The 22,924-nt window shown below is 44.2% G+C and overlaps 1 protein-coding gene across 1 annotated transcript in view; it reads right to left on the reverse strand.

The window, feature by feature from the left end:
- Positions 1 to 22,924, reverse strand: part of ADCY10 (adenylate cyclase 10) — an 81,073-nt gene that overhangs the window by 48,053 nt on the left and 10,096 nt on the right. The window contains exons 4-14 of the mRNA XM_044387949.3: positions 22,789 to 22,827; positions 22,448 to 22,591; positions 21,289 to 21,494; positions 19,536 to 19,632; positions 15,567 to 15,655; positions 12,927 to 13,118; positions 10,881 to 10,999; positions 9,769 to 9,845; positions 7,640 to 7,829; positions 4,689 to 4,744; positions 971 to 1,124 (exon numbers count right to left, since the gene is read on the reverse strand). Of these exons, the coding sequence (XP_044243884.1) occupies positions 971 to 1,124; positions 4,689 to 4,744; positions 7,640 to 7,829; positions 9,769 to 9,845; positions 10,881 to 10,999; positions 12,927 to 13,118; positions 15,567 to 15,655; positions 19,536 to 19,632; positions 21,289 to 21,494; positions 22,448 to 22,591; positions 22,789 to 22,827 (1,363 nt within the window). The remainder of the gene's footprint in view (positions 1 to 970; positions 1,125 to 4,688; positions 4,745 to 7,639; positions 7,830 to 9,768; positions 9,846 to 10,880; positions 11,000 to 12,926; positions 13,119 to 15,566; positions 15,656 to 19,535; positions 19,633 to 21,288; positions 21,495 to 22,447; positions 22,592 to 22,788; positions 22,828 to 22,924) is intronic.

A 22,924-nucleotide genomic window follows, 5' to 3' on the forward strand; every position in this document is an offset into this window, starting at 1 on the left:
ACCGTCCCTCCCAGCCATCAGAAGGAACCAACCCAGCTGGCACCTTGATCTCAGACTGTTAGCCTCCAGAACTCAGAGACAACAAATTTCTGTTCAGGGAGCCACCCAGCTCGTGCTACGTTCTAGCAAACATAGAGCACTCAACAGTTCCTGGAACATAGTAGGTGCTTGATAAGTGACGGGATAAATGAATGAATAAATGTCTTCTGGTGATGCATTATTTCCTCAGCAATGTTCAAATTATTTATAAACCAGCCTTTCTTAGGCTTGACATTAAAAAAAGAATAGAAAAGCAGCTAAGAGTAATATACGGTTTCTAAGCATTTTCCTCTTAAAGCCTTAAGGTTCGATGGTGAAAGATATGAGACACCATTGTCCTCATCTTAGTCACCGTCCCTGGTCACTGTTATTGAATACCATGCTGTCCACTGTCACAAGGGTGCCACATGGGCTGTCCCAGAGTGCCCTCGTGACTTTTCTCACATGAAAACAGATGAACGGTATGAGAGAAGTACCTTAGGTCTGCCTTCCAAAAGAAAATCCAGAGGCTTATCATTCTCTATCCCCACTCACAGGGCCAAATGGTTTGAACGAGTGATTCTCTGCCCGCTAGCTGGATACATTTCTGTGTTCGTTTTGTAGACCCCATCTAGCCTTGCTCTCTACATCTGTGCCAGGAGTTCTCAAACTGCACATTCGGATTACTTAGGAGGCTTTACAGTATTGATATCCAAGCCCCACCTGGCATTAAATTCGGATTTCCAGGGGGCAGCCCAGCTTCTCATTTCTTAGTTCAATGTGTTTATCATTAATTATTTACTTAGTACGGAGGGCATGGCACCCAATAACTGACAGATTGTGGGGGATTTACATATGACAAATAATATAAAGGAGAGGAGCATTAAAATAAATGAAACTCTTAAGAACATATCTCTGGGTTCACAAGAAGTGATCATTGCGAGACACTCACCTGTGGTTCTCACCTTGGGCCAGATACTCAATTTCCCTAAGTATCTGGCTTTTTCCATATCCTGACAATCCTTCGTACATTAGGACTCGGCTGCAGTTGGACACCAAAAATTCCTTCATAGTACACATGAAGTATTTGATCTCCTTATCACGTCCTGTTGTTTTTATTTTTTAAAAAGGGAGCAAACCTAATCAACATAAGATAATCTAGAGATATAAAAAAGCACATAGTGATACCACTTCTAAAAATACCTCTGGAATTTCCATGGAATTGTTCATGAACTTTCTTGAGATTCTGTGCACTTTAAAAATTTTAAAAATCTTTCTCTGGAGCTTTCCAGTTAACAATGTAGTTTTACAGTTTTGTTTGATGCCCACAAGCGGTGAGGGCAAGTATTCTTATAATGTTCATTATAATGTCCATTTAATTTTAGCATAGAAAACCAAGATTTAGTGTAGCCAACTGCTTAGATTACACAACCAAGAACAAAACCAGCATTATCTAGCCCTGGCTCTCATGTTCCTTTCCTTTTTCTTGTTTTCTATAACACGCTAGAAGTAATCTGTAGATTATTACATAGGAAAATAAATGTATTAAAGTTAGGGTTCCTATATTGAACAATTATGGATAAAGTATTTTTATTTCTAATTCTGTGAAAGAAACTTGCTCTTTATGAATGAGAAATTATACTCATCCCAGGGCCACTAAGAAACATGATCAGGGATTAGAAAATTCGATTTGCTTTCAGAAATCATGTGTAGGTTATTTCTTTCATAGGATCAACTTACAGTCTTAGTAAAAATAAATGATAGTCTTTTCCGATTATAAAACAAACAGATGCTCACTGTGAAAAATATGGAAAACTTAGAAGAAAATAAACATCACCGTGGTTACAACCCTGATGCTGTTATTTTTCTGGTGTGTTTTTAAATACAGGTAACAGGATGCCCTGACGGAAATCTGAAAGTCAGCCCATAATCTTTGAAACCTAGGTGGACAAGAAGGAACTGGCAGAGCTGTCATTGCAAAGGAGTGAGCAATTTCTGTGGAAAGAGCTGGAGACCCTTTCAGGGCTGGTTCTTCCTCCTTTGCGGGATTGGTCACTGCTGAAGGCCCATGTGAGATGTTCATTCATAGAGTAAACACATATCCAGGTGTGATCTAATGTCTATTGAAAACCAGGACCATTGCTCTAAGCTTAGATGCTTTATACAAAGAAGCTAAGTGTTCACTTGGTGATGGAAATTTCTGGGCACGATTTAGTGAGAACTAGCCTGCAGACTATGTGGCTTCTTTTGGATGAAACGTTCCCTTTCTGAAAATGCATTTGAACTTCGATATCATGAGATGTGTCATGCTCTTCTTTGGCCCAAGGCTCACGTAGGTAACTCAGAAGACAGAGCCCAGGAGGCCACAGAGCAGCGTCTTCTAGCTCTCTGTGTCCTAGTCACATGGAACCCATACAGGTAAGACCTTATGGATTGTCTTTCAGCTGGATTCTAAAAGTCTAGTCGCCTTGACTTGAAGTTCATGCACCTTGTATCTGGGATCTGGGACTGTTGCATGTGTTTTTGATCTTAAAAAAACACTTTTTGATTTTAGTTTCATTGACAGCTATGTGGTTGGTTAGCACACAATTTCATTCATAGGAGCTTTTATAAAAGAAGACCACTTCCTATAGTCCTAACTTCTGACAGTCTTTTTTTTGGCTAGGGCTTTAAGGAAAAGATATATGGGTTTGGTCTTTACCTCACACTGATGGAATCAGGGAAAAAGGCGACTGGAATGGATGCAGGTACCATTGTGTTCTAATATGACTGCCATATTGAGTCCTTGTCTTGTAGAACAGGTTAGGATTTTGCTTGCTGTCAACCACTATCACAACAAGCATATCCTAGGATCGGAAGTAAGGCTTCAGAGGAGGGGGGGAGTGAGCATTCCTTCTCCTTTCCAGCCTTCAGGAGTCTGGGGTCTGGATTTACAAGAAGTGATTAGACTCTGAAAAACACCTGCCTGCAGTGGAAGCGGGCATGGCTGCTGACCCTCTGCCTTCTTTTAGGCTCCGCTGAAATCAGGGTTCTGTCCTGACATTGCCCCAAAGTTTGGGACAGAGCCTCCTCCTAATTGTCCTAACACAGTCAGGACCAGGATTTAACTTATGATGAGGCTTTTAGGGATGTTCAAGTCTAACAGAAGGAAAGTTCAAGTGTTCTTAGAAATGGCTGCCTTCAGAATCCACGGGCTTATCTTCATGAGGGTTTCTTCACCCTCGTTTTCTGTCCACTTCCCTGCCTAGTCTAGTCTCGAGTTAACTTTCTTATGATAGGGTCCCTGTCACCACGAATCACAAAAACATCACTGCCACTGCAAGATTTAGATCACAGATCTGAATGTAAAAGGTCAAACAAAATTTCTGGAAGAGAATCTAAAAAAACTGTTTCATAACTTTTGGGTGAAGAAAAATTTCTAAATGGTAGACAAAAGCACTAGCTGTCAAAGACTGATAAACTGGATTACATTAGAATAAAATATTCTGTTCATTAAATACATCATTAACAGAGTAAAAAGATTGGGGCGCCTGGGTGGTTCAGTCGGTAAAGCATCTGCCTTCAGCTCAGGTCATGATCCCAGGGTCCTGGGATGGAACCCTGCATCAGCCTCCCTGCTCAGTGGGGAGCCTGCTTCTCCCTCTCTCTCTGCAGCTCTCCCTGCTTGTGCTCTCTCTCTCTCACTGACAAATAAATAAATAAAATCAAACACCCCCCCCCCCAAAACCAGAGTAAAAAAGCAAGCACAGAATGGGAAAAGTTATGTACAGGAAAAACAAGAGACTGTACCCATTTTTAGGATACATAAAAAACTCCAACAGATCTATAATAAACATACAACTCAACTGAAAAATAGGCAAAAGATTTGTGTAGACACTTTGTAAAAGATGATGTCCAAAGAGCCAATAAATATATGAAAAAGGAGCTCAACCGTATCAGGAGAATAGAAATGGAAATCACAATGTGATACTACTCTGCACCCGACAGACTTATTAAAATTATAGAGATTGTTAAAAACTAAGTTGTTGGTGAGGAGGAAGAGTGACGGGAACTCTCATAACACTGTTAGTCAGAATATAAATAAATACAACCATTTTTGACAATTATTTGGCCTCGCCTACCAAAGCTGTGCGCTTTGTCCTGACAGTTTCACTCCTATGTGTATGCTCAACAGAAACACGTCCATGTGTTCACCAAGAGACACGTACAAGCATCTTTATGGCAGTATTATTCATAAAAACCAAGAACTGGAAACAACTTCTATGTTGTACAATGAGAGAATGAATAAAGTGTTGTACATTTACAAAAGGGAATATTGCATGGCGATAAAAATGAATGAATTACCGCTACACCTAGCACCACGGAGGAATTCCATAACGTAAGGCTGATTAAAAGAAGGCACATGTAATTACACGTTGTACGCCTTCACCTATAGGAAGGTCACAAACAGGCCTGAGTCATCTAAGGTGTTAGACGTCTTGGGGAAAGGGTGAGGGATAAAGTGTGTGCGGTGCTGGAGGACTGCCCTTTTGCTCTTTGCTGGCCTGGATGGTGGCTGTATGCTCACTTTGCGATACTTCCGTAGGAGGCAGATGTAACATTGGTGTACTTTTCTGTATGTCTTGTTATAGTTCAACAACGAAGTTTAAAAATCAAGGCCCACTACCTACCCAGCAAAGGGTAGCCCTCATTTCTGTTGCAGATGAGGTATGCCATACCAAACATGCTGAAGAGAAGAAAAGAAAAGACATTAGAGTCAGAAGAGGGAAATATCGAGAGCAAGAGTGTTTCATTCTTAGTTCCCAGAAAGTCTCCTTTTCGATCTCTAACACGAATCCATCTCCTGACTCGAGGGTTGCAGATACCAGGGGGAGGAGAGAAGAGAAGTTCTTACCTGGAAATAGAGAGTCCAAACAACTTATGAAGAGCCTTTCCCATAGAGCCTGGTACAGTGTTCAGTAAATGCTTGTTGAGTCTCCACTGGTGGAACTGAATCCCTTTCTAGGGAAACCAGACACCATGATGGGACCCATAGACTTGGATGTGGTAGATTGTGTCCCATCCTAGAAAGGTTCCACCAAGCGCTCAAACGACAATGGCCCACCTTTGCCAGCATTATGTGTCTGGCACAGTTTCACGTGCTCTACACGTGTCAGCCTTTACTCCCGAGAAAAACCTTATTAAGAAAGTACTATTATGTCCATTTTACAAATGACAAAACTGAGGTGCAGAGAGTTTAACCTGCCCAAGATCCCATGGGTAGTGGGGACAGAGACAGAGGATACCCACAGAATCAGTATCTATAACCAGGCCAGGGTATGTACGCTTGTCTACCGCATAATATTTCTTGACAGAGCCTTTTTAGTCAAATGGATCATTCCCTTGCCTGCACTAACATACTGTTTTGTTATGTCTCTGTTACAGGACATATCAGCTCTCCCATGTAACATACAGCTAATTTTGTATATTGTATAGGTTGGTCTTCCCTATGAAATTGTGAATTTTCGGGGCAAGGACCAGGCCCTGTTCATATTTGTGTTTCTACACTCTCATATTTGCAAAAATGGTATAGAAAAACTATGAGGAGGCCAGCCTTTGGGATCGGGTAGTCCTGGGTTTCTGTGGTAGACTGACTGCATGAATGGCCCCCCTTCCTCACTCCTACCTTATCTATGGCCTGTGCTATGTCACTCTGCAGTGGTCTCCTTGTCTGGGCTCAGCCTTGTGACTGCTTTGCCAACGGGATATTACCAAACATGACAGCGAGTCTTGAAAAATGCTTGGACATTGGGATGGCTCTCTCTTGCTCTTCTGATATTGCCATGACAACATGCCCAGGCCAGTCTGATGGAGGATGAGACACACAGAGCCAAACTGTCCCCGTTATGTCAGCCAGACTTCCCAGTTATCCCACCTGACATGGTCCTGGATCGGCCAACAACCTATTGAGCCCCAGGCATGTGAATAAGCCTAGTGAAGATCAGCCAAATGCAGCCAAGATCAATTGAATCCCACATATTCGTGGGATAAACAAATGTTTCTTGTGGCTTATACTAAGCCACTAAGGTTTTGTGGCTGCCTGTAATGCAGCATTATTGTGGCATTTTGAAACTTGGCTTAATTGCTTACTAGATTTATGACCACCGACAAGTCATTTAACGTCTCTGAATCCCAGCTTTTAAATTTATAAACTGGAGATAATAATAGATTCTACCCGATATGGTCGATACTAGAGTAAATTACATATTTTGAGGTACAGTGAGTGCCTAGCACTGAAAAAGGGCCCACAAAAAAAAATTTAGTATTATTCACTCATTTAGTCAGACAGCATTTTATTGATGGTCTACGCATGCCAAGCACAGTGCGGCACGCGGGGGATACAAAGATGGATGATAAAGACTCCTTGAACCAGCTGCAGCCCTGAGTCTCTTCTCTGACCCTTTAAGACCTAGATTCTAGCTTGCTGATATCAACAATAATACCTTTCCACTTTCCATTTACTCACTCCTGGATTCATCATTATTGAGTGCCCACTATGTGCCAAGCACTGGGAATATAAAAATGAACAAGAAATAGCCACTCTCCTTAAAGAGCTCGCAAGGTAGTAAGGGAAAAGCCCATCAGGTCAGTCATTGTGATGGGTATGTGCTAGAGAGGTACACAGAGGAGGAAAAAGCTAAGCTCTGGGGTGCCTGGGTAGCACAGTCGTTAAGCGTCTGCCTTCGGCTCAGGGCGTGATCCCAGCGTTCTGGGATCGAGTCCCACATCGGGCTCCTCTGCTGGGAGCCTGCTTCTTCCTCTCCCACTCCCCCTGCTTGTGTTCCCTCTCTCGCTGGCTGTCTCTCTGTCACATAAATAAATAAAATCTTAAAAAAAAAAAAAAAAAAAGCTAAGCTCTCTGAGCTGGACTGGGCTGTTCCAGAACCGGCCTCATGGAGGAATAGGTCCTTGAGCTAGATTTCAAAAGTGGACTGTGATTTTCCCAGTAGACTGGGGATAGGGTGGGTGATGGAGAGGACAGTCTGTTTAGACAGCCCAAAGGAGGGGTCACAGGAGGAGACAAAGTTGGAAAGGGAGGTGGTTACCTTGTCTGTTATTTCAAGAAATTTGACCATGATCGTGAGGATGACTGGAAGCCACTGAAGGATTTTTAGTTCCAAGGTGATACCCATACATTGAAGCTGGGCTTTGGAGGAATACATTTCACTACAGACCTACAGGAGGAACAACGTCTTATCTTCTTTTAGCCCTATTGTTGCCTGGCACACAGTTGCACAGTTGGTATGATCAGGAAATACTCATGGTTGGTCACTGTGTCCACCTGGGTCCAAACAGATACTCAAATGAGGGGACTCTCTGTTCTCTTTGCACCACCTGTGAAGAGTCACCCTCAGATTATCAGTAGTGAGGGTAAAATGGGCTCCTGCACCATCTATAATATCAGTAGGATAGAGAAAGATGAAGGATTTTGAAATCTGGGCCTTGTTCTGGGGAAGGAATAGATTTTAATTTCATAAGTTGGATTCAGATCTGACATGGGTGACCAATGGTTTTTGCTATCATAATTTTCCCACTTCTTTACTAAAAAATACCACAAAACCAACCAATGCCCCACACTCACACTTTCTCATTAAGTCCCAAACACTGATAGACTGGTCCAGAATCTGCAACACCCTTCATGACCTTCTTTGGAAGCTCTTTGAAAAAGTAGGCCGGTAGGTTGCTGCCATTGTAGGTGACAGAGTCACACGTCACGATCCCTGGGTAGTACATCATCATCCTAGCAGCTATGTTGACTTTTTGACCAATTACTAAAACAGAAAGGAGAAAGGCAAAGACAGGGAGAATACAGCCATTGAGCTAGCAGAATGTAATCCGAAACATACTGACCCAAGGGGCATTTTCACTCGTTACTCCTTTTACCTCTCATGAATGACACAGAAGTCTGGCCTTGGACTACCCTTATTCTGCCAATGGTTATTTAAAACTATCCAGGGAGTTAACCTGATTAGCTCTTGGCACAGTTTCTACCTCTCCTGGGAGGCCTCGGGGGGTGCTGTGCTGGGAGATGAAAGGGTCTCGTATATGGAGAGGGCTCTGTGCGGGTGGTGGCCATGGGCCCAAGGGCGCTCAGATGAGGTCTTAGCTGGTCTTCTGCTACAAGACAGACAAGCACAAGCTGGGGTGGGGGACACTGACCTCCAAATGAGGCACAAAATTGCAACTTTTCATTTCATTTTTGAATCACTTTCATTTGGCAGTTTCTTTTCTTTTCTTTTTTTTTTTTTTAAAGATTTTACTTATTCATTTGAGAGAGAGAGAGAGCATGAGCAGAAGGAGGGGCATAGAAAGAAGGAGAAGCAGGCTCCCCACTGAGCAGGGAGCCCAACATAGGACTCGATCCCAGGACCCTGAGATCATGACCTGACCCAAAGGCAGACGCTTAACCGACTGAGCCACCCAGGCGCCCCTTTGGCAATTTCTTAAGGGTGAGTAAATACGGCTGGAAGGGGTGTGTGTGTAAGACAGACTCAGGGGGTGTTTTAAAGGGTAATACGTGTGCACAGCGTCTGAAGGAAGCCGAGCAGGTTCTATCCCCAGCTCCACCTCTAACAATGTTACCAAATTACTTGGGCAGACTCTCCCATGCTTCCGTTTCCTGATCTGTAAATGGGGATGATAACAGTGTCCCTCTCAGGGACAGTTTATAAAGATTAATGAGACAGGGTGTCTGGGTGGCTCAGTCATTAAGCGTCTGCCTTTGGGTCAGGTCATGATCTCAGGGTCCTGGGATCAAGTCCCATGTCCCACGTTGGGCTCCCTGCTCAGTGGGGAGCCTACTTCTCCCTCTCCCGCTCCCCCTGCTTGTGCTCTCTCTCTCTTTGTCAAATCAATAAAAGTCTTTTTTTTTAAAAAATAAGATTAATGAGTCAATTCATGCATATCACTTTCAACAGTGCCTGGATGCTAGTAAGCCCTCAATTAATATTACTACTAGCTAGGTTTTAAATATTGTACTTTAACACAAACTTAAATAGTTCTATCAAGATTTTTTTTTTCAACTAACACCTTCTTTTGATCAAGATATTCATTTTAAAAGCTGCTTAATGTGGAAAAATTTGACCATGCAATAAAGCATAGTATCATGAATCTCCATATACCTGTCACCCAGTCCCAAAAGCCACAAACCCACGGCCCATCCAGCCCCATTCTCACTCCCATCTACTCTCCATTCTGTATTATTCTGAAGAAAATCTCAGACACCCAATCATTTCAGACATAACTATTTCAGTATTCTAGATGTATTGTTTCTGAATATCTTAAACCATAACAGCGTTGAGGAGGGAAGTAAAAGCAGCAAAATCTTGAGATAATATTTACTTTCTATTTTCTTTTGAGGTTAGTATTATTTATCAGGAATACCAATATTGTTAATTTTCTTTAGGATTTTTTAATGGGAATTAAGAGGCCTGTCTACGGTTAGCAAGCAATTATTATAAAGGCCCCCTCATCCCATGAGCTTAGAGCCTCCATTGCTCCCCTCGAATGACTACGTAGTTGATACTCGCGCAGAGTCCCAGAAACGTGCACTTTGCAAGCATCGAGCTGCCAATGGGCGAAGCTACAAGGCTCGGTTTCTCTTGGAAGGCTATAGGCTTTAGAGGGCAGGGCCCGGGTGTCACTCAGTGTTGCCCCTCCTCCCACAAAGCTGGGTGGCAAGTCGCGGCGAGATGACCTAGCTCAGCACACCTGTGTACTCATGTCTCACGGAGTGCCCGACGATTCCACAGAAGACAATCCCGCTGGCCACGCCGATGGAGACAGTACTGGTGCCCGGAAGTAAGCGAGAGAGTTGTAAGGCAAAAGGGAAAGGTAATGAGCAGACTGACAGTGGGGAGGGTGGGGACATGATGATGAATGGGGCAGTGAGGGAGGGAAAGGATTTCAACAAGTAACTCTCTTCCACAGTGGGGAGTTTAGGGCCACCGTACAGGGCCCTAGAGCTGTGAAAGAGGGACAGTTTGGGACACAGAACTAAGTTCTTAGAAGTGATAAATCAGCTCACTTTTCTGCTATTTTTAAGTATTCATCTGAGCCACTTTTCTAGAAAATAACCTCTCATCACCCCCAAGCGGACTTTCAATAGAGAGTGGCTGCGAACAATTTCACTATCTTTGTTATTGCTAGGAAGAATAAAGTCATTATTTTGAAGGGAAGTAACTCAGCTGTAGGATGTGGCATCAAAAGCTAACTTTGTTCGTACATGATCATGGCTGAATATATAGACGACTAAGGGCTGACATGGTGGAAATATTTAGAGCAAGGGGGTGATACCCGTTTGTACCTAAGTAGAGCTACAAGTTGGGTCATTGGGGCGCTCAGGTTAGATGAACCTGAGGGCCGGGGCTCTTAGGCAGCCAGGGCTGGGGACAGTAAACCTTACTTTCTTAAGAGTCTTACTGTGAGTAGATCATCTTGAGGCCAGATCAATAGACAAACTTCTAGCCCAAGGACTCATTGTATCTCCTAACTATTAAAAATCAACGCCGGCCTCCAGCATGGTGTTGGTAGTTCAACCTCTACCAGGAAGTAAGCCGGAGCATCGAGAGACCACCCAATCAGGTTTTCTTGCAAACCTGCTACATTTTGACTTTGTAAGGGTATCCTTTCTGCACTTGGCCTTTACCATCCCTCTATCACTGCACCTGGGCTGGGTTGGCCCTGAATAACGAATACAAACAGAAGGGCATTCTGTCAAGGACAGCCCTCTCCTTACTTCCTATTCCCTGACCCTTGTCTTCTCTCCCCAGATACTACAAAAAGCTCAGGGACCACCACGTGGGATCAGGGTCAACACTCACTGGATTTTGTGAACCTGAGAGCAGAAGTCAAATATATCCACAGCACTCTCCAAGGCATGACTGACCTCATCAGGAGCCTTTTCCCCAGGGAAACCAAAGACACAGAGAAAGGAGCAGCCCTGTGAGGGAGAGAGTCAGCAAAACACAGCTGGTGCATGGCGACCTTTAGAGCGGACCAGCCAGAAGGCCCAGTGGAAGGTGGGCACCAACTTTCCCTGTCTGGATCACATTCCATCATGGTTTCTCTCCTACCTATTTCATGCTTAGTAAACTTCACCTAACTGCTAGAGCATCGGCAGCAGGAGGGCTCGAGCCTGAGGAGGGCTTGCTTTTCTCCAGAGATAATGGGTTGTACTGGGCCACGTGTGCACCCACCTGTCTCTTCCCCTGCAGCCAAGATCTTATGCTACAGGGTGTTAAGTATAAATCCGAGAAGCAGCGCAGAGCAGTGGAAAAGCACCAGCTCTGCCATCAGAAAATCTGTGTTCTCACTTGGAGAAGTCAACTACACTCTGTGAACTTCGGTTTCTCGGTCTGCAAATGGATATTAGAGTCCTGCCAAGGTTGCTTTGGCTACTAGCATGAGGGTTATGTGTGCGTGTGTGTGTGTGTATACGTACAGATATCTATCTAACTTTGTAAACTACATATATATATATGTACATATATATATATACATATATACACATATATATACATATATATATATAACTTTGTAAACTACTTTATAGTATATACACACTTCTCATAGTATATTACATATATTCTATACTGTATATAGAATATATACTTTACAGTGTGTATATATATACTTTTGTAACCTTGATGTTGTATTTGTAAACTTATATTAACATTATATGCAAATATAATATAAGCTTGATATACAGTGACACTTTGTAAACTATAATGTTCCTTTCAGATATTGTTACTGTTCTTAGGGAGAAAGGCTTAAACTGAGAGCGGTGTTTCTTGGCATGACCTTAACTGTTCCAAGCAGAGATTAAACTCTGAAGCTTGGCATTCTTAGCCTCAATCACTTGAAAAATTACCTCAGTCAGGTGCTGTTGTCTATAAGGAAAGAGCATAATAATTAAAGGACAGTGGGCTAAACCTTCAGTCTGTATATGTTATAGCCTGAGGAAATGCAAAAGAGAATGCCTTGGTTTCTTCAACCCTCTCCATAACGAGTCTAAGTGTCAGATCCTAGTTGGCGCCGGGCTCCGTCTTGATGGCAGACAGGAAGCTCTGATTCAGGTCTGTGTAAAGACCAGAGGGTAATCCCTTCTACAGAATGCCCAATAAATGAACGAGTGAGTGTTGGGGCAGTAATTCAGTGCTCTGCTCTTAAGATGCAAAAACACTTGAGATGGGGCATCAGTGCTCACTAGCACTTCTGTGGTAATTTGTCAATCACACAGTTCTTCCCTGAACTGATTAAGAGCAGATTAAAAACACCCAGAAGCTAGAGGTGCCACTCCCCTGTCCCCTGCCTCCCTCCCCACTTTGGCCTCCCCTTCCCCCCACCCCCCACCCCATGAAGCTGGAAGGGGAACTGGGGGTGTAGATATGGCAGGTGGGGATTATTAGAAACTGGCTTCTGGGGTGTGATGGCTACTAGACACCTGACCTAAAATTTCTGGGAGATGGGGGACTGGAGATGTGTCTACAGGGAGAGCTAGTCATGCGTAGTGCTTAAGGGCACAGGCTGGGAAGGCGGACTAGCCGGGTTTGAATCCAGCCCACTACCCACTAACGGGATGATCACAAGCAAAACTTAATCTCACCTGTCTCAGGGTCTCAGTGTGTCAGCACCTACTTCTTACAGGAGTCCTGAGGGTGAAGTGAGTTAATATGTGCAAAGCGTTGTGAACAATGCCTGTCACATAGTAAGTGCCAAAGCCACCGTATAAGCTGTTTCTATAATTGTAAATAAAGATGGATACTTTTAGGTTAAAAGTGTCTCTTCTCTCCCTCTCACCAATGTCCATAGGTGTGAGCGCTAACCTTAAATTCTCCATAGGTTCTCACCCCTTAGTTCATATTTACCTTGTCAAACATGAAGACTTTATTGATTTGGCCTCGGAAGACCCTCAGGACGGAATTGATGTGCACACAGGCATCCTGGATGGCCGAGCCGATGACTTCTGCTTTGTCTTGGTCCTTAAACATCAGGTTCACAAACACAATCGTCACTGGGCGAAGCTCGGACAAGTAACCCCGAAGCTGTTTGTCATCAATCTGCGGAGTAGAGAGCAGCTTTCCCTCGCATGTGCCCTTGGCCGTGGATTCTTCATCACAACCCCACCTCCATGACGTTATCATTGGAAGGGAACTAGCTTTTGAGGTTCTCCAGAAAGCTGAAGTTACCAGAATGTGCGAGGTGCCACCTGGCAGAGTCAGCCCAGAGCCGAGCAGATGGAAGTGGAATGCACTATCAGAATCTCTTCCAGTGTGAACTTCCATACTGCCTCATGAACCCCAGCACCGTGACCACCACACCCTTGCCCCAGCTGCTGGCTCCCCTAGTACCAGTAGGAGCCGTCACAATAACAGAAAGAAGTACTGTTCCTTTTGGCTCTCTTACAATTTAGGGATAAGAACAGCATGTTATGTAATCCAACCTTATATTTTCACAGCCCGGGACCATCCGGAATACTTTCACATTTTATCCCACTTTATCTTCAAGTGACATAAAATCAGCATTATTATCCCCACTTTACTGATTAGATAACTGAGACATGGAGCAATAACACAGCTTTCCCAGGGTCACACAGAACCCAGATCTCCAGGCTCCTAGTCCAATGTTCCATTTACGACTCGCATCTGTGTCCCCGGGCAGTATATTTCATTCCGCTTCCCTCTTCTCTCCACTCCTGCGCACAACAGGCCCAGGGAAAGGAAAGAAGTACGTTCCCAAATCATGCCTGCCTATCATCATTCTTGAATTTTGTTATATTAAGTGCATAGCAAACCAATGGGGGAAATCATTGTATTTTCTCTCCAAATAGCACAAAAGTACCAGATTCTCCACTGACAATATAAAACATATATTCCAGACAAAAGAGGGAATTGTGCATAGGGAATCCTGCAGTCATGCTTCCTTACTGGCTGGGACAGTCCTGGTTTCAGGTAATTTTATTCTTTTCATAAAAGGTGATTTAATAGGGGCACCTGGGTGGCTCAGTCGGGTAAGCGTCTGCCTTTGGCTCAGGTCATGATCATAGGGTCCTGGGATCGAGCTCCACATCGGGCTCCCTGCTCAGCAGGAAGCCTGCTTCTCCCTCTCCCCTTCTCCCCTGCTTGTGCGCGCTCTCTCTCTCAGATAAATGAACAAAATCTTTTAAAAAATGACTTAATTTCTAACTAATCGATGTGATGACTTTCTTTGATTTCTCCAATAAATCACTAAATAAGAAATTAATATTAAATATTAAAGATTAAATCTAGCAAAGAAATGAGTTAAAATTATTCCATCGGACTGTGTGTTCTGAGTTTTGATTGGGAGAATGCAATCACCGCATCTCTGAGGATCTCTATTCTTTAGGTGTAGTCTTGGTACTGTGGTAAAACGTTTGTCTTTTGCCTCCTTGCAGCCCCCTTAGCTGTATCTCTCCACCCGCTGTTCATCATTCCTACCCACAATTTTCCTGGTGACTCATGGAGCCTATCTTGTATCCCATTCCTGTAGACCTTGATCTCAGCTGGTTGCAGCTAAAGAAGCATAATGTGTCATATCTCTTGGAGGTGGGGAGGGGAGGGGTTTCGGGAGCTTCAGAAACCTTGAGGGGTCAAGCGACTGCAGATACTGGAGGTGGTGCTTCTAAATGGGGCTGAAGGTGGAGGGGTGTGTTCGGATACCACTTCAACTCACACTGGGAAGGCAGCTGCCCACTGTTCAGGCTTGCCTGAGATTTCCTCCCGGACACGACTGCATTTTGATGGAATGAAGGGTTAAAACATGCATGTATTAGGAAGGTATACAGCCTGTGCAAAAAATGTAGGATTCAGATAGAATCAGGTTCAAATCCTAGCCACATCTCTTATTTTATAACCTCCGAAAAGTTCCTGGTATCCTTCTGGGTCTTAGTTTTCTCACATATAATATGGGGATTAAGCTATCTAGCAAGAATTGTGAAGAATAAATACATAAGAGCAGAATGCCTGGCATATGGTGAGTGCTGAGACTCACATGAATTAATACATTTAAGAAAGCCTAGATCCAAGAGAATAAAAAGGGAAAATTTTAGGGGATGGAGGTAGTTCTGGGCATTCTAGTTATCTGTATTGTAAACTCCCAAGACTCAAGATCTAAGGTGAACAAGTGACTCAGAGAAACAGTGTAGCAATGTTAACTCACTTGAGGTCTTTCAGCTGTGTGGCATATAGAAAGGGGGACCACATGCTCTTGTTTGCTTGGGGAAAAAAGGTCCCGTTTGCCCAGTTGTATAAAACACACAGTCCTGCTTTATGCCTGTTGTCCCAGTGTAATTATGAATAATGCCTCCTTTAACTCTTAAAAGGATCCTGATTTGAAGAACAAATTTTGTAGTCACCTACATATAGCTAACGTCAGCCCCATCTCTTTTTAGTCCAATGAAACATTTTACTAGCTACTGGTTTTCTTGATCTTTCCCGATATCCAAGATCCTTGACAATAAAAGCCAATCAATCAAACTGTGCAAATACCTGCTTCAGTATGCTTTCCATCACATACTTTTGTAGGGACAACTCCAGCTCAGGGTCAGACTCCAGCATGCACGCAAGCCTCAGGAGGTCTAAGAGCAAAAGAAGGGGCAGCATCAGGAAAGGAAGCATAGTTCTGCAGAGGTAGAGACAGGAGTCTCCCAGTCCCTGTTCCCTTGGGTAATGGTCTCTGCAGTCCAGTCAGGGGACTCTGGGACATCTCGTGGCCAAAGAGAACCAAAGGGAGTCCAATGAGAAGTTCTTCGAAGTTGCAGATTTCCCAGAATTCGGTTGCATGGAGCTCAAAACCCTGTTGTCATCACACTTCGGAACTTGGGGAGACTTTTACTTTCAGACTTGAGCTAAAGCTATGGCCACAGGGGATGAGAATGGACAGATGAGAGGATGACAACAGAAAAGGAAGACAGAATGAAGAGGACGGCAGAAGTGAAAGAGCAGCATGGGTAAGATTCAGGAGACTTCTGATCTCTGGGTTTCTCATCCCCGGTTTGATACCAACTCATTATGACCCTGGACAAGTCATCTCACTGCCCCGGTGGTCCCCCATTTCTTCACCTGGAAAAAAAAAGCTCAGTGGGGTTTCATAATCTCTATGGTTCCCTTCACTATGATGGTTGACAGTTCCATACTATGGAATAATATAATAATAATGAGCTCGAAGAAAAAAAAATAAGGGAGAAAAAGTGGCAATAGGTTTTCAGCATGGAACAGAATAATAACAGTGCAAAAAAATGGGATGAAAAATATAAATGAAGTAGTCTGAAAAGTATATAAATTAAAAAGCAAATTCAATTTAAACCATTTATTGAGTATATTCAAAGCCTAGTATACTCAAAATACCATGCTAGGCACTACGTGGGAATAAAAAAGTAATTAGGAAGTTTGGGCTTTTTCCTGGAGGCACTTACTCACTGGACTTTCAAATATAATATGAGTGGAAAAGTTAAATAGAAAAAGAAAAGCTCAAATGGGCTAATAGACTATAAAGAGGAAGAAGTGGTCAATATGAGGTAGTTTAATCAGAAAGGGGTTCACAGGAGAACTAGAGAGTTTTACTGGATCTTGAAAGACTTCTGGCATCTTTCTAGAAGGATTGAGGAGGGTATGCCTAGCAGAGGGACCATGTCAGTGAAAGTCAAGAATGAGCACAGTGTGAAGATTTTAGCCTGGCTGGAATCCCGTATGAGTACTGGAGATTAAGAAGAAATGATATGGGGGGGGGGGCGCCTGAATGGCTCAGTCGGATAAGCATCCTACTCTTGGTTTTAGCTCAGGTCATGATCTCATGGGTTGTGAGATGGAGCCCTGCACAGGGCTCTGTGCTCAGCAGGGAGTCTGCTTGAAAAATCTCTCCCCCTGCCCCTCCCCCACCTCTCTCTCAAATAAATAAATAAATCTTTAGAAAACAGGAAGAAGAAGTGATATGGAACGGACTATGGAGACAAGGGAGCAGGAGTTATAAAGGTCTAGGCTATTGTTATGGAGACGTATGTGTGCCTATAGTAAAATAAAGAATTTGGTTGGTCCTTGTTCCTGGCACCTGGGAAGTAACTTCTAAATCTTTGGAATTTCTCAAATAATGGGATTGTCTTTGTTCTTCATGGTGGGCCCTTTGGAACACAGCTGAATTTATGCTAAAGGGGTCTCAGGTTGGGGCCAGTTGTGCTGAAAACACCAACTCTGTGAGGAGAGGGTTAGGGCTTTGAGCCATGTGATATGAGCCTGACTTCTGACCTCTGAGGAGGGCAAGGGGTCTGAAGATTGAGTTTAATCACATGGCCAATGATTCAAGCAATCATGCCTACTTAGTAAAACCCCAATAAAAACTGAACACCCCAAAGCCAGGATGAACTGTTTTGGGTTGGTAATCACACAACGATGTGCAGGAAGGAGGATGTGCCCTCAGGACACAGAAGCTTCATGTTTGGGACTCTGCAGACTTTACCCTAAGTGTCTCTTGATTTGGTTGATCCTGATTTGTATCCTTTAAAATCCAACTAAAATCATGAACATAGCACCTCTCTAAGATCTGTGAGTCATTCTAGTAAATTCTTGGGAGCACTGGGGGAACCCCTAGATTTATAGACAGTCGGTCCGAAGTAGGGTGGCCTGGTGATCCCAGAGCTTGCTGTGGTGTTTGAAGCTGTGGCTGGCGGGCGGGCGGGGGGGGGGGGGTCTTGGAGAGAACGTAACCTATGAAATCTGGGCTACCTCCAGGTACTTAGCATCAGAATTGCAGTGTGATACTGCAGCGCCCAAAATAAAGCCTGAAGAGGCCCTAGATTGAAGGCACCAGTAAGACCTAGGGGATGGGATCAGGGGTGTCACTGGACCTTCTCCATCTCTGAAGCTTTTGGGTTCTTGGCCTTTCCTGGTCAATTTTCCAACAGTTCCCTCCTGCCCCACCTCCAGCTCAATAAAAGTATAATCAACTATTTGTAATGTTCAAAATATGTAAGACCTGTACGTAGATGACGAGGAAGAAGAATGATTCAAAGATGCTTCTGAAGTTTCTAGTGTGGAGGAAGAAACAATTGTGGGAGAAAGGCAAGTAGCTCAGAGTTTAGACATTGTTGAAATCAATTTCTAGGCCCGTGCCGGAGCTGTTCCTACCTGCGGTGCCACATCGCAAACTGAAACTTTGGGAACTGTCATGTCCTGGAAATGCCCCACTTGACCAGAAATGCCATATATCTAGTCAGCCAATCCCCAAATGCCAAGCCAACTCTCCGTCTTCTCAGCACAAACAAGGTTGACTGTGTGGCCCCAGGCAGTTGGATATTTTCTATTTGTTGCTTTCTGGCTCTTAATTGTACATCTTATAAAAGCTGCTTGCCTTCCGCCCCATTTTGTAGGTCTCCTAAAAGAGACTGTCCACTTCATGAAGCATTCAGGTCTATTTGCATCACCTAAATTGTCTTTAATAATTTTTAACAACATGTTAATGTTGGAGTACCTGTTTGACATCTAGTAGAGACGACCCATGGGCAGTCTTTTTATGAGTCTAGAAACCATGACAAAAGTCTGGGCTGAATTCTGGCAGTTGGGGCTGGATCTTAGGTGAGGCAAGCAACTTGCAAGACCATGAGTAGTGCCTCCTTAAATTTCGTGCCCTAGGCTCCTCCTTTCCTCATCTTAGTCCCAGTCTGCTGGGAGTCCTAGGAATGTCAAGCATGGATGAATAGAATAGATCTCCAAGAGGTCAGTAGGAAGGACTTAGAGGGTCAAGGACAGATCCCTAGAATTACCAACATTTAAGGAATGGGAAGGAGACTAAGCAAAGGCAGTGGAAACAGGTGGCTTAAGGTGTAAAAGCAAAACTAGGAAAGAATTTTCATGAACCCAAGGAAAGAGGAGAAGCTTGTGTCCATAAAAAGAGAGTAATCTAAGGCCAACCAGCTAGGATGAGGCCTGAAGAGAGGTCACCTGCTTTGGCAAGTTGATGGTCATTGGTGGCCTTGACCTCAACAGTCTCAGTAGACAGGAGAAATGGCTAGAAGCTAGACGTCAGGGGCTCAAGACTGAAGAGTAGCTGAACACATGCCCTTCAAGGCACATGCAATTTTCACCCAAGTTTATTGGGTGAATAAATAAATAAGATAGAAGAGGAGGCACAGACGTACAGATTACTCTTCTCAGAACTCTGGTGGTGAAAATTAGGAGGGGAAAGTAGGGTTCATATAAGTTTTATTTTTCCTTTCATCACGGGGCAGACTTGCACATGTTTAGATGAGGGGGAAAGGTCATTGCCAGAGCAGAGATGGAGGGCCTGAGGAAGGTTGTATTTGGAATCACTATAGTGAGGAATGGGAAGGAGGTCCCCTCTCTGTGCTGCTGAGGACTGGGAGCTGTATTGGGGAGGCCAGCCACTTAAAATAGAGCCCTTGGTGTTGATAAGACCCCCCTGACCATTGACAGAGGCAAAGGCTCCTGTCCATGGAGTGTACTTACTTTTGTGGTCACCAGAAGGGTAATAATTCATGAAAGTCATACACTTTGTGAAAAATTCATCAAAGTTAAAAGTAGAAGGTGGTTTTAAGAAATTAACCTAAATAAAGAAAAAAAAAAAGAGAAGTGTTTGGTTATTCTGAGGGTTGTCTGGTCTTTTGAAGAGACTTTCTCAGCAGAAAGGCAGGGCGTATGCTTTTACATGTCCAGGACACGGTAAACAGAGACTGGCGTACTTAGACAACAAAGATCTGTAATTTGGATGTGATCACATTAAAAATCTTTCTGATTAGTCCTGAAGGTCTCAAACTTCAGTTTGTACACAGGGCCACACCAGAGGGCTCACCTGCATACTTTTCCACTCTTAGAACTTTCTTCTTTCTTTCCTTCATAACATTTCAGTGTAAATAAAACCTGGTTAAATTATATATCACTTATTTCTTAGATTATAAGGATAAAAGGAAAAGGGGGGCTGATGCCCAAAAAATGTAGGAGGAGTGTCACCAGCAAGAAGATTCATCCCAAGATCAGGAACCCCATGGTATGATACATGGAGCATGACGCAACCTCAGTTCTGTGGTGTTCTTGCCTCCCACCCCACATGAACACCCTTAATCCAATAATGAGAAAGTATCAGGCAAAACCAAATGGAGGGACATTCATCAAAATAGTCAATACTCTCATTAAGTATCAAGGTCAAATAAGACAAGGAAAAACTGAAGAACTGCTATCGATTGCAGGAGACTAAGTAAAAATAACCACAAAATGCAGTGTGAGATCACGGATAGAATCCTGGAACATTCCACTGAGGATATTCAGTGGGACACTGGTGAAGTCCAAAGAAGGCTTTTAATCAGGGAATGGTATCGTACCGATGTTCATTTTCTGGTTTTGACTACTGCACTCTGGTAAAAGATGTTAAGCTGAGTAAGGGATATATGGAAACTCTGTATTGATTTTGAACTTTTCTGTGAGTCTAAAATTAATTAAAATTAAAACAGTTTCTAAGGATATAAGGAATGATTGAAGAAGATGGGGAACAAGGAATTGTGAGCCAGCTAGGTCATGTAGCCTGGGCGGCATTGCAGGGAGAGCGGTGGGCGGGTATGAGGGTGGTAGACTCATGCACAATGTGGGAGAGCCTTTCGCCTCCACCAGCAGGTACCTGGATCTCCATCGCCTTTCTGTCAGCTGTGCGGTCCATTCTGGGGTCAGCTGGTGGCACAGCTCTCCTCCCTGCTACGTACAAAGTCCAGTTTCGCTAACTGGCTATGTCCCAAGGACAGGGCTGCTTACAGTCAGTCTTCAACTTCACCACAGCATTTGCTACTAGGCAGGGCTGTGGGGTCAAGTCTCTCTTCCCTCACTAAATGGCTGCCCCTGCTCCCCTCCTCTCCTCACCCTCAGTGATCCCTTGCCCTGAGTTAGGAGGGTGTTGAGTAGTCAAAGCGACGGCTGATGGCAGCCCTCAAACGACAACCCTCTGCTCCTAGGGAATAGGGGGAAGACCCTTCCTGTTCCTTAAGCAAGGGTCCCAGCTGCGCCAAAGGCCTCCATACCCGGTTAGCACAGAGAAGCCTCATCATTTCCTCTTGAATGCCGGGCCTTCTAAGTCTAACTCGGGCTCTCCCATCCCAGTCTCCAGCCCGAGGGCTTCACGGGACAGGCCTTCCCAGTGGCTTCCTGACAGGGGGCTCCCCCCCCCGCCCGGCCACAGACTGACACAACTTTCTGCAAGCGGCAGCATCGCACCTACCTTAACAGCTCTCTGATCTGGAATCCTCTCAATTTCGATCATGCTCCGGTCACAGAGCTGCCAGCAGTTTGGTGACAGAATGACATCGTTCATCTGCGCCATGTTCTGCGCAAGGCGCACGTCATCCACCGCCTGCCCAATCACCAGAAAGAAGTTGCGTGTTTCATCTCCAAAGACCAACATGGTGATGTGGCCGGCAGCCAGGGCTGGCAAGGAGGCAAGCACGAGAAGTTCTCGGTTATCCCCAGCAGCAGCAGTTCTCAGTCAGAATCCTGCGTGACTGTCTACCTCAGAGCCAGTGTAGTTTCTGAAAGTTTCCACAGCTATCAGAAGACGCCTCTGTGCACCCAGGCTTCCAAAGCTCCTCTTTCTCCCGAGCTAGAAACTCGGCTACTAGTGTTCACCTTTCTGGGACATTTCTCTCTCTAGATGGCCCTTTCAGGCCCCAAAGGTATTTTATCCTTTCTTCAATTTACTTGTACTTAAGAGCCACAGAGAACACCCTCAGTAATTCCTTTTGGAGAGGATTTGCATTTTATCAGAAACTGAGGCTTTAACTAAAAAGAAACCCTTAGGGTTGAATGTCAGGCAACAGCCAGAGGGGGAAAGGTTGGGGGAAAGGGAGTAGGTATTCTGACAGTCAGCGTCCCACCCCCACAAAGCGCCCCCTGAGTGTTTTCAAGTTGAGAGACGAAGGTTTTGGTACCAGAGCGACAGAAGATAGAGTGTTGTAAAATACGTCATATATACAAAACGTTACGTGCGAATGAACTACGAGTGATACACAGTTCTTTCAAATGACTGACAGCACCAAGACCTGACAATGATAGTTGTAATAGTCATGACAAAGACTAGTTTTGTGGAGTGGTTATTATGTGCCAGGTACTCTACTAGTTGCTTCAATTCACATTTTGTAAGAGCCTACCAGGTAGAGACTAGGATTAGCCCAAATTAATTAGGATTAGCCCAAATCTGAACTGGTAAAGCGAAGGAGCCCAAACTCCCTCTGGTTAGCCTAATTCCAAAGCTCAAGACGTGATGGGTGGGCTGAGCCACTATGTTCCACTATATTCTGTGTTTTCTCTCCAGGAGAGCGATGCCTCAGGGGTCGGGACCCATTTCCAGAATGCTGGAGCATCTCTCCTTTCTCAGAGCTTACCGATCTTGACTCGGATATCCAGGCCTTCTTCAGACTCCTGCGTCTCAAACAATCCATGGATCTCCAGGCTACATTTAATTACGACCGTGATGATGTTTTTCAGTTGCCTTCGCTCCACCTTCCACAGGGCTAGCAGCGCATCACCTTGAAGGGACAGACACACCGGAGGGCTTCTGAGCGGCCCTGGGAATCCATCTGTTTCGTCTGAAATCTATACAGACACTTACTCTTCAGACATGCCTCAAGCCAGCCCCTGATTTCTCTGAGGTGCCTTCTTTGTTGGAACACAGGCACCTCGGCACTCCTTCCTTACCCCTCCCATCTCAGTGAGTCCCCCATACCTGCAAATTTTAAGATGTCTCCTCCAAAAATCAACACTTCTGAGGAAAAAAGAAAATAAGGTAAATCAAACTCCAGTTTCTTTTTTTTTTTTTTTTTAAAGATTTTATTTATTTATTCGACAGAGAGAGACAGCCA

The sequence above is a fragment of the Ursus arctos genome, unplaced genomic scaffold, assembly GCF_023065955.2.
Source record: "Ursus arctos isolate Adak ecotype North America unplaced genomic scaffold, UrsArc2.0 scaffold_2, whole genome shotgun sequence".
In the NCBI taxonomy this organism is placed as follows: Eukaryota; Metazoa; Chordata; class Mammalia; order Carnivora; family Ursidae; genus Ursus; species Ursus arctos.